General features: G+C 45.7%; 1 protein-coding gene across 1 annotated transcript; it reads left to right on the top strand.

The window, feature by feature from the left end:
• Positions 1 to 9,838: 9,838 nt before the first annotated feature.
• On the top strand, positions 9,839 to 12,106 carry LOC132071056 (cystatin-like). The gene is made up of 3 exons (XM_059468340.1): positions 9,839 to 10,132; positions 10,616 to 10,729; positions 11,705 to 12,106. Exons 1-3 carry the CDS (start codon positions 9,854 to 9,856, stop codon positions 11,780 to 11,782), a joined length of 471 nt encoding a protein of 156 aa, XP_059324323.1. The 5' UTR covers positions 9,839 to 9,853; the 3' UTR covers positions 11,783 to 12,106.
• The last annotated feature ends 832 nt before the right edge of the window (positions 12,107 to 12,938 follow it).

Below are 12,938 nucleotides of genomic sequence, written 5' to 3'. Positions count from 1 at the left end.
GCTGGATAATCACTGGCATTGTCTGCTCAATGTATTACACAGCTACAATTTAATTTTTCTCTCTGAAAATCCCTGCTGAGAGAATTGGTGGGCTTAGGCAGGTATTTGGCTGTGTCAATCTTCATGGGATGCCTTCTCTACAAAAAAGGCAAAGCCACAATTACACTAAAGCCTCTTATTTCTTGTGTTTAATGGTATATGGCTGGCAGCAAGGATGGCAATGGAAAAGCAGCAATGTTCTTTTAAAATTGGTATTAATGGGAACACACACACGGGGAGAGACAGATGCGAACTGCTTCCAGCCTAAAAGCAGCAGCTGCAGAAACAGGGATTACTTGTTTACCAAGACTAGGGTATGCCCAAGAGTTAAAAAATGCATGATTGAACCTTTGGGCCCTAGTTCTCAGCCCTGCTAATGATTGCTTGAGAACCCTCCATAAATCATTTAATTTCTTTCTTTCTGGCCTGGAACTCAGTTGAGAACAACTGTTGGTTTACTTCTACTTGTTTTTGGTTTTGGTTTTTCTTCTTTTCAGAATCTCTAATCTCAGCTGTTTGGTGACTGCATGACTCCTGGAGTGCAGGACAATTTCACTACCTAAATTCAAGAGTGTGGGCTTCACAACAGAGAATGGCTTGTTGGGGGGACTGGTTGGGCTGTTCCCTTGAGCATGGGTGAGAGGGTTTTGGAGAAATGGCTTTCATGTGGGGTCAGGGTCAGAGAGTTCTGCAGAGGCCTCTGTCTTCAGTGGGATTTCCCTTCTGCCACAGCCTTCACCTCACCCCAGCTCTGAGTTCACACAGTGACTGAGCTGGTTGGGCCCAGGTAGAGATGGGAGAAGAGCAAGGGGTCAGAGCTGGAGGCATCTCTGGACCCTGCCAGATTTGGAATTAGAAAGGGAGCAAAACGGGAGCAGCTTAGAGGCCTCTCATGATTTTTGGCTGCTCTCTCAGCCTCCTCTGTTCTGTGGATTCCCAGCAAACCTCAACTTCTGCTTCATGCAAAGGGCTGTGCTTTCCCTGGTATTGCTTCTCTCACAGTGAGAATCCTTGTGCTCTTTCTTCCCCAAATCTTGTGCTTGGGAATGTCCAGTTACACAGGCATTGTGTCTTAAGGAGGCTGATTCACTGACCACCCATATGATTCCTGCCCTTGGTTAATGCTCACTTGGCTACAGAAATCCCCTTAGAAGGCTCCCAGTGTTGCTCACAATGAAGCAGATGGGAGTTTCTAAATTGTCTCTTTAAGGACTTGTAGATGCAGGTGTTGGAGTCCCTGAGTTTCAGGCAGGTGAGGTACCATATAGATGTTTTCTGCATTTTTTCTGCAATGATCTCTACGATTGTAAGAGGTCTGCAACCTTCTTTTACTCTTCTAAAGCAGCCTGCAGGCCAGCATTGATAATAGGAAAGGTAAGACTCTTAGTTTCTCTTGTGATTCTGGAAATTGCAGCCTAGCAGCTGCCTTCATCTGGGCTAAGGAGAGGGTAGCCTGGTTTTCACCTGGATTAAAACACCCCTCAATCTTGTGCTGTGTCAACAAAGGAGTGAATTACCTCCAAACTTTAGACTGTTGAGGTGACCTTGAAATATTGGACCCTTTTACAGCCAAAATCCTTCAAAGTGGTAGGGAAGACAGCTTGCATTCCTGACCATTATTAAAGTGGACATTGTTAATCACATGTGAGGTTGGATTATTGCATGCATGGAATGAGTCCTTGATGTTGATCACTCAGAAGTACATGAAATACACTTTTCAGTTTATTAACAATGACCTCCTGGAGGGACTCTCCTCCTGTGGCTGAAAGAAAATATGCTGAGGGAAGAAATAAAGAAAGACTAATGAGATTAAATGAGAGGTATTATGGCATATTTTCAATCTCTTTCTCTGGATTCTGGGCCTTGAGTCAAATCTGGTTCAATGTTCTCAGCTATTTTGTGTGTTCTTGGACAAGAACTTTGCTTGTACTGGCTTTACAAGCCATCAGTTGTGCTAGAAGTTCAATTAATGGCCATATTGACAGCTCCTCAAATTCACAGTTTACTTCTGCAGGAAGGATCAGATCTTCAAGAACAATGTAGAAAGATCCTACAAGGACAGTCCTCACCCAACATGAGCTGACTTCAGTCCTGAGAACTCCAAATGATTTCTTGGGGTGTAACATGTAAACACTGAACTCCTTGTCAGTGTCTGCAAATGCACCAGCCCAGGAGGAGGAAGCAGCTTTTAACTAGTCTGATTTCAACTCACTGTATGGCAGGAATAGCAAGATCCAGGCAGATGGACAAGCAGCAGAAAGAGATGGATTTAGTGCACTGTCTTCCTGTCCACTGCTTTAGTTTTACATCCAAGCAAAGTTCTATGCTGGAATTTGAAGGAAAAAGACGAGGTATCTTTGTGAGTAGTTTAGATGAGCATTTTGGGGGAGAATTAAATTTTTTTCCTGGGAAGCCAACATAGGGGTCAGGAGATACGTCCTCATTGTTGAAAGATAAGGAGAGCTAAAATGTTACTCCTGCTTCTGCTGTTTGCATCAAGAAAGCATTACCCCACCTGAGAGACTGGCATTATGTGGCTGCCTGTGTATTCTGGAGCCCAGAACTGAAGTGCTGGGCTGTAAACCCTCCAGGCTTCTTCCTTTGTACCAACTGGGCACAGTGAGGCTTTTGCTGTGCTCAGCACAGCAGGACTTGTAGGTGGATAATGCTGCCTGATGCTGAAGTGGCTGTGATGTCCTTGTAATGACTGCCTCAAGGCATGCTCAGCTGCTCTCTATTTTCCCAGTGAAGTGCAGCCATGGTAATCAGGCCTTTTTGTTGATGAGTGATTTCCTACGACTTAAAAAACTGGAGTCCTGAAGCTTAACAGCCAGCATGCAAGTGCCCTATGGAATACTTCAGCCTGACACCAAATGATTCAGAGTAACTGGAGGGAAAATACCAAGTGCCAATGTGGTTACTTAATTCCACACCCAGCTGCCTAACTTCATTCTGTCCTCTCTGATTTTGGAGGTCCCTGCACTGGAAGAAAAGAAGGGCTGGATGCATAATGTCAGTGCATTGTCCAGACTGCCTACAGAATCAGAAAGTAATGCTCAAACAGCTGAGTGGCATTTGGGCTTTAAAAAAATCTCTCAAGGATACAGAAGCACAGAAGGAATACAGAAGGAATAATTTTTATTCCTCTTCTTGCTCTCACCCAGGAAGGATTTTGTTTATTTGGTAGGTGTTTGTATGTGGATGGTTTTATTAGTTTACTTTTAGTCCAATAAGAAACCTATTTTGCATAATGAGTATCTCTGCATATGACGTGTTGCTGCTGGGCTGGAGCAGTGATGTATCATCACAGCCTCAAGGATTTGGTTTCCCCTCAGACATCTCACAATAAATTGCAGGGTTTTTTCAGGTTCCAGACCCTGGGATTCATGTGAACATATGGAAACTTTGACATTCATTATACTACCTTATATGATCTGGCAGAGGAAAACTTGGAAATCTACCCTTAATTTATGATTAATGTATTTTAAAAAGGAGCCAAAAAGCAGATTAAAAGGCCATTTAGAATGTATTGGGTTTGAGATATTTCAAAGGTAATCTCCTACCTGTAGGGAGCGTGATTATTTTTCTCGTTCTGAGGTTTGCTATCTCATTACTGAGTGATGACGACAAAAGCCCTTGTTCCTCCATGTGAGAGCCATGCAGAGATTAGAGCTCTGCAGGCTGTGCTTTGCAGCCCTGCAGGACCCAGCCAAAGGAAGGCTGTTATCTTTAGACAAATGCAGATAGCAGGCCTGGAGGGGAGGTGCTCAGATAAAGAGTGAGGGGCTGCCACAATGGAGATTTTTCTGGGAAGTTCAACCAAACTCTGGAAGTATGTTCAGAGAATTGCCCTGTGTACACGTTAGGAATTGCCAAAGGGAGAGCAGGTGCCAAAGGCTGTGGAGTTTCCCTCACTGGAAATACTCAAGAACAGTCTGGACACAGTCCTGTGCCATGTGCTCTGGATGACCCTGCTTGAGCAGAGACCCCCTGGACCCACTGGTTCCCTCCAAGCTGACCCATCCTGGGATTCTGAACTGTGGTCCACCAACACCACAGCACTGTGGCTGAGCTCTTAGCAATGAAACACCTGATCCATGCAGCTATTCCTACAGGAGCTGGACATAACTCCTCAATAAACTGCAGTGAAATGAAAGCTTCCTTGTCCTTGCCCTGTTGTCATGTTCATCAAAGAATTATTAGCCAGCTGGGAATCTGAGAAGGAATTTTATTTTTTCAATAGTCACAATTTTATTTTTTATCCTTATGTTTACACATTTTAATTATTCCTGTTCAGATTAATCTAGTGCATAAGGTCTGGTTTTTACAAACATATATAAGATTTGTGGGAGAATGTTGTGCAAGTCTTTGTGAACAGCTCCACTGGTAAGTGCTGCCCTCCATAGCAGTGTGACCCATTCTTTGTGTTCCCTCCACCCTCCTAAGATTTCTTCTTAAGGCTTGTGCTGGTCACATTTTACAGCTCTGTGTCATCCACGGTGTTGGGTGCAGTGATCTGCTGTGGCTTTCTGTCTCCTTGCTTGGATGACTGAAACTTTTGAACTGGAGTGAACTGACAGCAGCTACTGGATACAAAGCAGTTGCCTCACTCACAAATAACCACTTCTTTGAGTAAAAATACGCTCTGAAAGTGAGTCTTTACTTGTGCATTTGAGCTTGCTGAAACCTGAAGGATTGATAACTACAAATGTGGGCTGCAGCATGGCCTGTATGTTAACTGTATGTTAATTAAATAATGATAATTGATGCAGTAATCTTGTTTATGTGTGACAATCATACTCTTCTGCAAGGCCCTTTCATGTTTTGGAGTGGGCTGGTCTTTTTGCTGGGTGTGCATGCATAGAGCAGCAAGTGAGCCACTGGTGAGGTGAATTTTGAGGTTATTCACAATTTCACTTCCTTCTTGAGGGAAAAATCTTAGGGCCAAGTATCCCAGTTTGTCTGGTTCGGGTGACTGCTTTTGTTTGCAAGCTACCTTGATGATTCTTCTCTTGAAATTGTTAAACACCGTAGGTATCCCTGCCCCTTCCCATGCTTCAAATCCAACAAGCACAATGTAGAAAAGAGTTTAAATCCTTGCTAATGAGAAGCAGTGAGGAATCCTGCTGGCAAGTCAGCCCCTTGAGAACAGGCTGTTCTCAGCACTCAAATGTTTCACAGATTCAAGTCTTGCTTCCCCATTCCCTGCAATAAAGCCTTAACCAGGCAGAGTTTTCTGCTCTGAAATGCTGGGCAGGCAGGAACTGCAACCACTTCAAAGCTTAAAACAGTGGTTGTACCTCTGGTTGTACATGGGGATTGTGAAAATGTCCAGGCTATGCACCATTGATTTGTCTTCCAATAAGAAATCTTTTATTTGAGAGCACAACAGTTGTCTCCTAAAAACAAAACAAAATCAAACAAAATAATCAAACTTCCCCAACTCCAGAATGAAAAAAACAAAGCAACTGCATGTCTGTAAAGCAGTCTGGCATCTGGCTTGGCTCTGCTGGCATCACAGCAGAGGAGCTGACTTGAACCAAGGAAAACTTGAGCTCCTGGATGGCCTTTTAATTGTTTTTTCTTGCAAGGATTAGGGATTTGTAGTATAGCTCTTGAAAAAGGGCTTTCACATAAATATGTAGTTAAAGCGTGACACCATGCTGAGTGAACACTCAAATTTGTGCTATGCCCTGAAACCCTTGGACTTGGAAGTAGTGAAGTTACACTACAAGCTGCTGCTGAGGGAGGGGAGAAATTATTTGATTTATGGAGAGAACAAGAGTGGTGTGACTGTGAACCAGCTCTGTGAACCATTCTGCATGGACATGGTGCTACTGATTTCCCCTCTGGGCTTCCAGGGATCTGCAAAGCCTCAGAGCATACTGGGATTCTCTTTGTATCCCAGTCCAGTATCCCAGCAGGCTGCTGGAGGGGCAGTTTCTGCACAGCACACAAACATACACTTCATTTAAGGTTTCTTAGTCATGTGAAGTCACTGGTGTTCCTCAGAAGCTAAACTCAAACATGCACTCTGTGCTTTGGGTTGGACTGGAGACCAAGGACAGAACTCATTTTCTTGTCAGCTCTGGGAAACAATTCCCGAGGAAGTAAAAAACATGTAATAAGAACTAATGAACACAAATCTCATACAGCAAAGCTATTTCTCCTGCAGGCTGAGGCAAATACATAAGATGAAGAATACAGGGAAAAGAGAATGGCTGAATTATTGTTAGTAAATACAAGCTAATGTAGCCATCAAAGGCACCAGATTGCAGAAAATCTCTGGTGATAATTTTGACTGTATGGTATTGCTGTGTTGGTATTTATATTTCTCAGAGTAAAAAAAGGATTCTGCTGCAGAGGGATTTTTTTGCTAAAATCCCAAGTGCACCAGTACTTCACTTAAAACAGCAGCCACTTTCAGTACTGTGGGCTCACTGTTTCAGTTGCACAATCTGTCCATAATTGATTGCATGCAGTTATTTGAAATGCAGCTTTTCCTGCTGCCAATTACTTTGTTTTCTGCTTGTGTGTAAACAACAAGCCTCCCCTCATGGGCACAAGGGCAGATTAACTGCAGTAATTACTAAGCAGATGTCTGCAAGTGAATACGCATTTCTTAGAGGCAGATTATCTTCTGCACTAGCAGAAGGGAAAGGGATTCAAAGCAGGTGCTGCTGTCACCCCAAAGTGATGTGAGCAGCCTGGGGCTCAGCAGAGGGCTGTGTAAGTCCTGACCTGTCTGCAGGGTGATAATCATTGATCTACTTGAGATCAGTGCTGGGACATGTTTGGCATTCAATTCCTAAAAGTGACCACCAGTGAGTGAACAGCCCTCAGTGCTACCTGCACTTCTTTTCTGTTACTTGTTTTTTCTGTTCCCAAGAAATCTAAGGTTGTGCTTTCAAGAGGGCTCAACACCCAGATTGAGAGCCAGTGTTTCCCAATAGCTCTATTCCCACTGAATTTTCCAAAAGGTGCACTCAGCACTAAGTGCTAAGCTTATTTAGAAGTCTTTGAACTTGAGAGGGGGGTCTTTACTAATCCAGTTGTACTGCCAGCACAGAAATATGTTCAGAGCAGCCCTTTGGTGCCCTTGAAGCCTCTCCTGGCATTTACTGTTTTTCAGCTGAGCAAACACCTTGCAGTCTATCTAGAAAAGCCACTTCTGGCTTTTGGCTTGTGGCAAGAGCTTGCCAGTATGTGAAGGCATGTGTGTACATCCAGACGAGATGTGGCTGTGTCCTATTTCATTGGGCACTTTCAAATTCATTTTCTTTTGGAGTTGAGAAACAAGACACAGACCTGGTTTTCTTTGGATGGACAAGTCATGGCATTGCCTCCATTCCTCTCCTGCAAAAGAACGCCTCTGCATGCCACAGCAGGGAGTGGTGACCGTGAGTCTCAGAGGCAGGCAGAGACTTTCTCCCACCACCACTGAATAAGCTGATGTGGTATGGGTTTGTTTCCATAAGCAGAGGACGCTCTTCTACTGCAGTGAAATAGTTTTGCCTTTGGTATTGAATCACTCTCAGACTCATCTCATAAACTGCTGACTGCCTTGCTCAAGAGGCCTTTGTTTGTGAGCCCCTGGGACTCATGTGATCAAATGCAAACCCTGCAATTGGTTCTGGCAGCCAGTTTGACAGAGGAAAACTTGGAAATCTACCCTTAATTTATGATTGATGTATTTTAAAAAGGAGCCAAAAAGCAGATTAAAAGGCCATTTAGAATGTATTGGGTTTGAGATATTTCAAAGGTAATCTCCTACCTGTAGGGAGCGTGATTATTTTTCTCGTTCTGAGGTTTGCTATCTCATTACTGAGTGATGACGACAAAAGCCCTTGTTCCTCCATGTGAGAGCCATGCAGAGATTAGAGCTCTGCAGGACCCAGCCAAAGGAAGGCTGTTATCTTTAGACAAATGCAGATAGCAGGCCTGGAGGGGAGGTGCTCAGATAAAGAGTGAGGGGCTGCCACAATGGAGATTTTTCTGGGAAGTTCAACCAAACTCTGGAAGTGTGTACACATTAGGAATTGCAAAGTGGTGAAATTGACACATTTAAAGATACTCTTTCCATTAAGAACATAAGCCCCTAAGTTTATTTTTGTGCCATGAAAACTAGCCTGGGCACATGGCCCACAGTAACACTACCCATTGATGTTGCCATCCAACAAATCTTTCCAATGAATTCAGTGGGGCATTTTATCTTTCAGTCCCACAGACACAGAATTGTCCATATAACTCCAATAGGACAGTGGCCTGGCTGACTGCACTTTACAGGATCTCTGTGCCCATGCAGAAGCTTTGGCTGGAGGCTACAGAACATTTATTTGAAGGATTTTCTGCACATATTGTAATGGTTACAGTTGTAAAAGTGAAATTGTCATGTTTGACAGGTATATTTTGAATGGTGAAAGACACATGAGGGACGTCAAGAGAAAGGGCAAGGGATGTAGCAGTTATCTGGAGAAATTAGTAAGCCTGGTATCATAAAAAGCTCACCAGTCCTGAGTGAAATTGAATCATAGACAAAAAGGCAGATGAAAATGTGTTGGATATTGCTCAAATATCAACCACAAAAGAAGATGTTAAACTACTATTTTTCTAGTGATACTGATAGCACACAGTATTACAAACTTTTGCAGTGTTATCACGAGTCTTCTGCTGCTTGGTAAGTTCTTTAATTACCGGCTTCTTTGTTCAACTGGTTATTAGTGAATTTCTGTTTTATATTTTTTAAAAAGCACCTCTGAAAGAGCAAGATTGTTGCACCCTGCAGAAACAAATGGACAAAATGCAGCTTTATTTCATGAACCAGTGGCCCTTCATTCATCAGAATGAACATTTTTTTTTTTTGCCAAATCTTTTTTTTCTCCTCATAATTGCTTTGTTTCAAGTCCTGATTTCCTGGGGTGTGGACTGTCAATAGCCAACAAATACAGCTTGTTTGTGTTTGGGTGTCTGCAGGTGATTTTGGTGGTGTTCATTCTGGGCTTCCAGCAGCCTGCTCTAATGGAAGGTATCCCTGTCCATGGCAGGGGGTTGGAGTGAAATGATCTCTGAGGTCCCTTCTAGCCCAAGCCATTCTGTGATTATTTCTCTTGCTACAAGAATTACCCCAATGTCCTGTCAGTGTTGATAGCTCAGCTTGTTGCAAACTGCAGGGATTTTTCCATGCTGGATATAGCTGGCATGCAGGCATATTCCAGTCAGCTGACAAGCCCTTTCCATCACAAGGCAAGCTGCGGATATTCAGGTGCAAAACCTCCTCCTCCTCTTTTAGCCTAACAATTCCATGAGGCATTAAATCTCACTAGAGCTGGCTCCCTCATGCTATATAAAGTCCTGTCTTTCCAAACTTAGGGTTCCTGATGGGACGAGGGAGATAATGTTGATATTTGGGGAGCAGACGGGAAGCGGAGCCGTCTGTCTGGGAAGCCGTCCCGGCCCCTCGAAGCGTAGGTGAGGCAGCACCAGCGCTGCGAAGGCCGAGGTAGGAAATTACTCAAGGTGTTGTGCGCTGGCAACAAAACACCGGTAGCTTAAAATGCTCTGTGGTTTTTATTTTCCCTTCGCAGCAGAGGGAAATAAGCACAAGAATAACCCACGAGGAGGCAGAGTCTGGGAAGAGCCTCCAGCTTGCCGTGCGGGAAAGCAGCAGCATCACCAACCACTTTGCCCCCCCGCTCCCCGACCCTGCGGAAGCCCTCGGCCAACGCCAGCGGTACCGGGGGCTCCCGGCCGGGGCGGGGCGGGGCGGGGCTCAGCCCAAAACACCGCCGGGCCCGCCCCGCCCCGCGGCTTTAAAATGGCGGCGGCCGTGAGGGGGAGCTGGCAGAACGCAGCCATGGCGGCCGATCGAGTGTCTGTGGCTGTGCTGCTGGCGGCGGCCCTGCTCTTCTTCGCCGGCGTCGTGCGGGGCGCCGGGCTCCGCCCGCGGCTGGTGGGCGCCCCGCAGCCTATCGAGGACCCCGAGAACGATGAGGGGCTGGAGCGGGCTCTGCAGTTCGCCATGACGGCGTACAACAGGGCCAGCAACGACATGTACACCAGCCGGGTGGTGCGGATCATCAGCGCCCAGAGACAGGTGAGACGCTGGCGGCGGCACTCTCTGTTATGGGGTTGGGAGTGAGGCCGGCCGGATTCCTGTGCAGAAAGGGCAGAGCGCTAGCACGGGGGCCTCGGCAAGCTGTCGGTTTTTTCCCCACAAAAGGTGGATAAAAGCTCTATTTTTATATCCTGGCTTCTCATAGTCTGAGTGACCTTGAGTGCTGCGCGCTGTGGAAGGAGCCAGTGGCTTTGCTGCGCTGCTCATAGGTTAACACATGTCTCTGTTTATTGCTGCTTTGTGGGACTTGTTTACTTGGATTTTGTTTCCTGTTCCTAAGGAGGTGCCAAGTGCCTCTTTGGTGGAGGTTGCCACATTCAATTCCCTGTGTGCTTTCACAGTCTGTTTTCCATCATGTAACAGGATCGCTGCCTGCCCTCCTGCCAGGCTTCTCTCGGCAGAGAGCCGTTCCTTCCCCGCGTGCTGTGAGTAAAGCTGCCTCGCCTGCTTGTCTTGTTGCAGGTCGTGGCTGGAGTCAAGTACATAATGGAAGTGGAGATTGCCCGGACAACCTGCACAAAGCCAGCAACTGATATCCAGCACTGTGCTTTCCACGAGGAGCCCCAGATGGCCAAGGTAGGCTCCAGGGCACAGCCTGCTGACCCCCACCCTTCCCCGTTTCCAGCCCTGTCCCACTGGCTTCATACAGATGGCTGTGGTCAGTTCCCCTGTCTCCCACAGCCGACATCAGAGACCTTATGGCTTTATACTTACAAGGCAAAGCAAGCTGTGCCCTTGCAGAACTTGTCTTGCCAGTTGATGTCAGAGAAGGCAGGGCCTTTTGGCTGTTTTTTAATGATGCTTGGGCTGGAGCAGTGCATGTGTCTCAGTCCTCTTAAGAAGCAGTCGTGGTCTGGATCAGAAGGGTATGTGGGGGAAACTGTCAGGCCTACAGGCCTCCTGACTCTCAGTCCAGGCTCCTCAGAATTCTCATCTCTTCTTTCCCGTGGTGATGTAAACATGCTTGGCATGCTTTCCTGTGGGACTTGTATTGCTGTGAATAGAGCTTTGGCCAAAACACTGCCCAAAACAAGCTCATCACCCCATCTCCCTGTGCCCACCAAGCATTTACACAGGCATTTTGTAATGAGTACTTGAGCTTTTTGGGAGCACCAAACACGTCTGCCTTCATCTGGCCTGAGGTTTTCCGTAGTGCCTCGTTCCTTCTGTTGATGGCAGCAATAGTATGTATGTGCTCTTTGTTTCCTGCGTGTGTGAGAGGTGTAGCTGCACAAAACTGGTGTGTGCCATTATGGAAACTGCAATGATCTGTCACAAGTGGCTTAGCTGTGCCTGTGGGCTTATGTTTGAGTATTAACAATGCTGAAAGCTTTCCTGTGTGAGTGGATACAGGAGATAACCTGATTGACAGCAGTGCTGACTGCTCAGCTTTATTTCTGAGGATTTATTTAAGAGATGCGACTCGCTCTGAGCACAGGAGTGCTGCTCAGAATACTTGTCTGGAGAGAGCAAATGTAGAGAGCCACAGGAGTGAAGAACAGTTGTAAATGGCACTTATTTTCCTAACTACTTTTTTCTTTCTTTCCGTAGCACGCCATCTGCAACTTTGTGGTGTTGAATGTTCCTTGGAGAAACCAAGTGGAGCTGCTGGAGAGCAAGTGCCAGTAAGCCTACCTAGATTCCAGCAGAGGCCAGCAGCCAGTTCAGATTGAAAAGAAAAAGGCAATAACACAGATGGAGATGGGCTTTATCAAAGCCTGTGACCTGGCTACTGATGTATGCTTGTGCTATGCAAATTAAACCATGTAACTTCACTTTCAAAGCACAGTATGATCTCAACTTTTTCTTCTTTGGAATGACTATTTTAGAGCAGCTGTTTTGGTCTTCTACAGCTTTCCCAATGAATTCACTCCAGTATCAGAATTCTTACTAAACCTCTTGGTATCCATGTTAAGTGACTACTGTAAACATAAAAACTTAATTAATAATTGCCATGATGTGTGGTTTTCTTTGATCTTCTGCTGTCTGGGAGGGAGGGTTTGCTTTTAGTTGTCACCTAAGAATGGGATGAGAAGGAATATTGGGTCCTGATCACAGAGCAGACAAACCATCCCTGCTTGTACCTTAGCCTGGCCTCCAGTTTTGAGTAAAAGATGGAAGCTTAGCTGTTTTCACTGGAGGAACTCTGCTTTGGAGAACTCCTGATCTTGGGAAGATTGGCTGGAGCTGTAATGGTTTTGGGTGCTGGCTGCTGTACTGCTCTAAGGCTGTGAGGAAGGAGGAGGCTCCCCTTGATAAAATTGCATTTTCAGGTAGCAGGGGAAGTGCCAGGTCAAGAGAGAATCCTGGGACTGGGTGAAGGTGCTGAGGTGAACAATGGAGATGCTTCTTGTTTTTTCACAGTCCTGATTAAGCAGGAAATGCTCTATCTTGTGTTTTTGCTTTTCTATATTTCAAAGTAAAAAATACATTCCAAATTCTTCTTGGTGTGACTCTTACCCATGGATACAGTGAGTCCAGCTTGTGGGTTGTTCCCCCTGAGGGAAATGCCACTTCCCATCGTTTGTTAAGGTTTGCCAAGCTTGCAGTGAACATTAGGCAACACCTTGGTTGATGTTGTTGGGAGGATGAGCTGGTTGCCTGACACCAAATCTGGGTTGTGCTCAGATCCAATAGGAATAAATCCCTGTTTTCCTTCCTTGTCACCCCATTCTCAGTGCCCTGCATGAAGGTGGCCTGGTTTTTCTTTGCTAGCCAGGTCAGTGACTCTGCACCTTTCCCTCTGCTGACCCTGGAAATGCTGGGTCAGGCTGCTCAGGTGCCC

Source organism: Ammospiza nelsoni, chromosome 3, assembly GCF_027579445.1.
Source record: "Ammospiza nelsoni isolate bAmmNel1 chromosome 3, bAmmNel1.pri, whole genome shotgun sequence".
NCBI classification, from domain to species: domain Eukaryota; kingdom Metazoa; phylum Chordata; class Aves; order Passeriformes; family Passerellidae; genus Ammospiza; species Ammospiza nelsoni.
The sequence above is the reverse complement of the archived record's forward strand: the minus strand, read 5'-3'. Positions and strand labels throughout refer to the sequence as shown.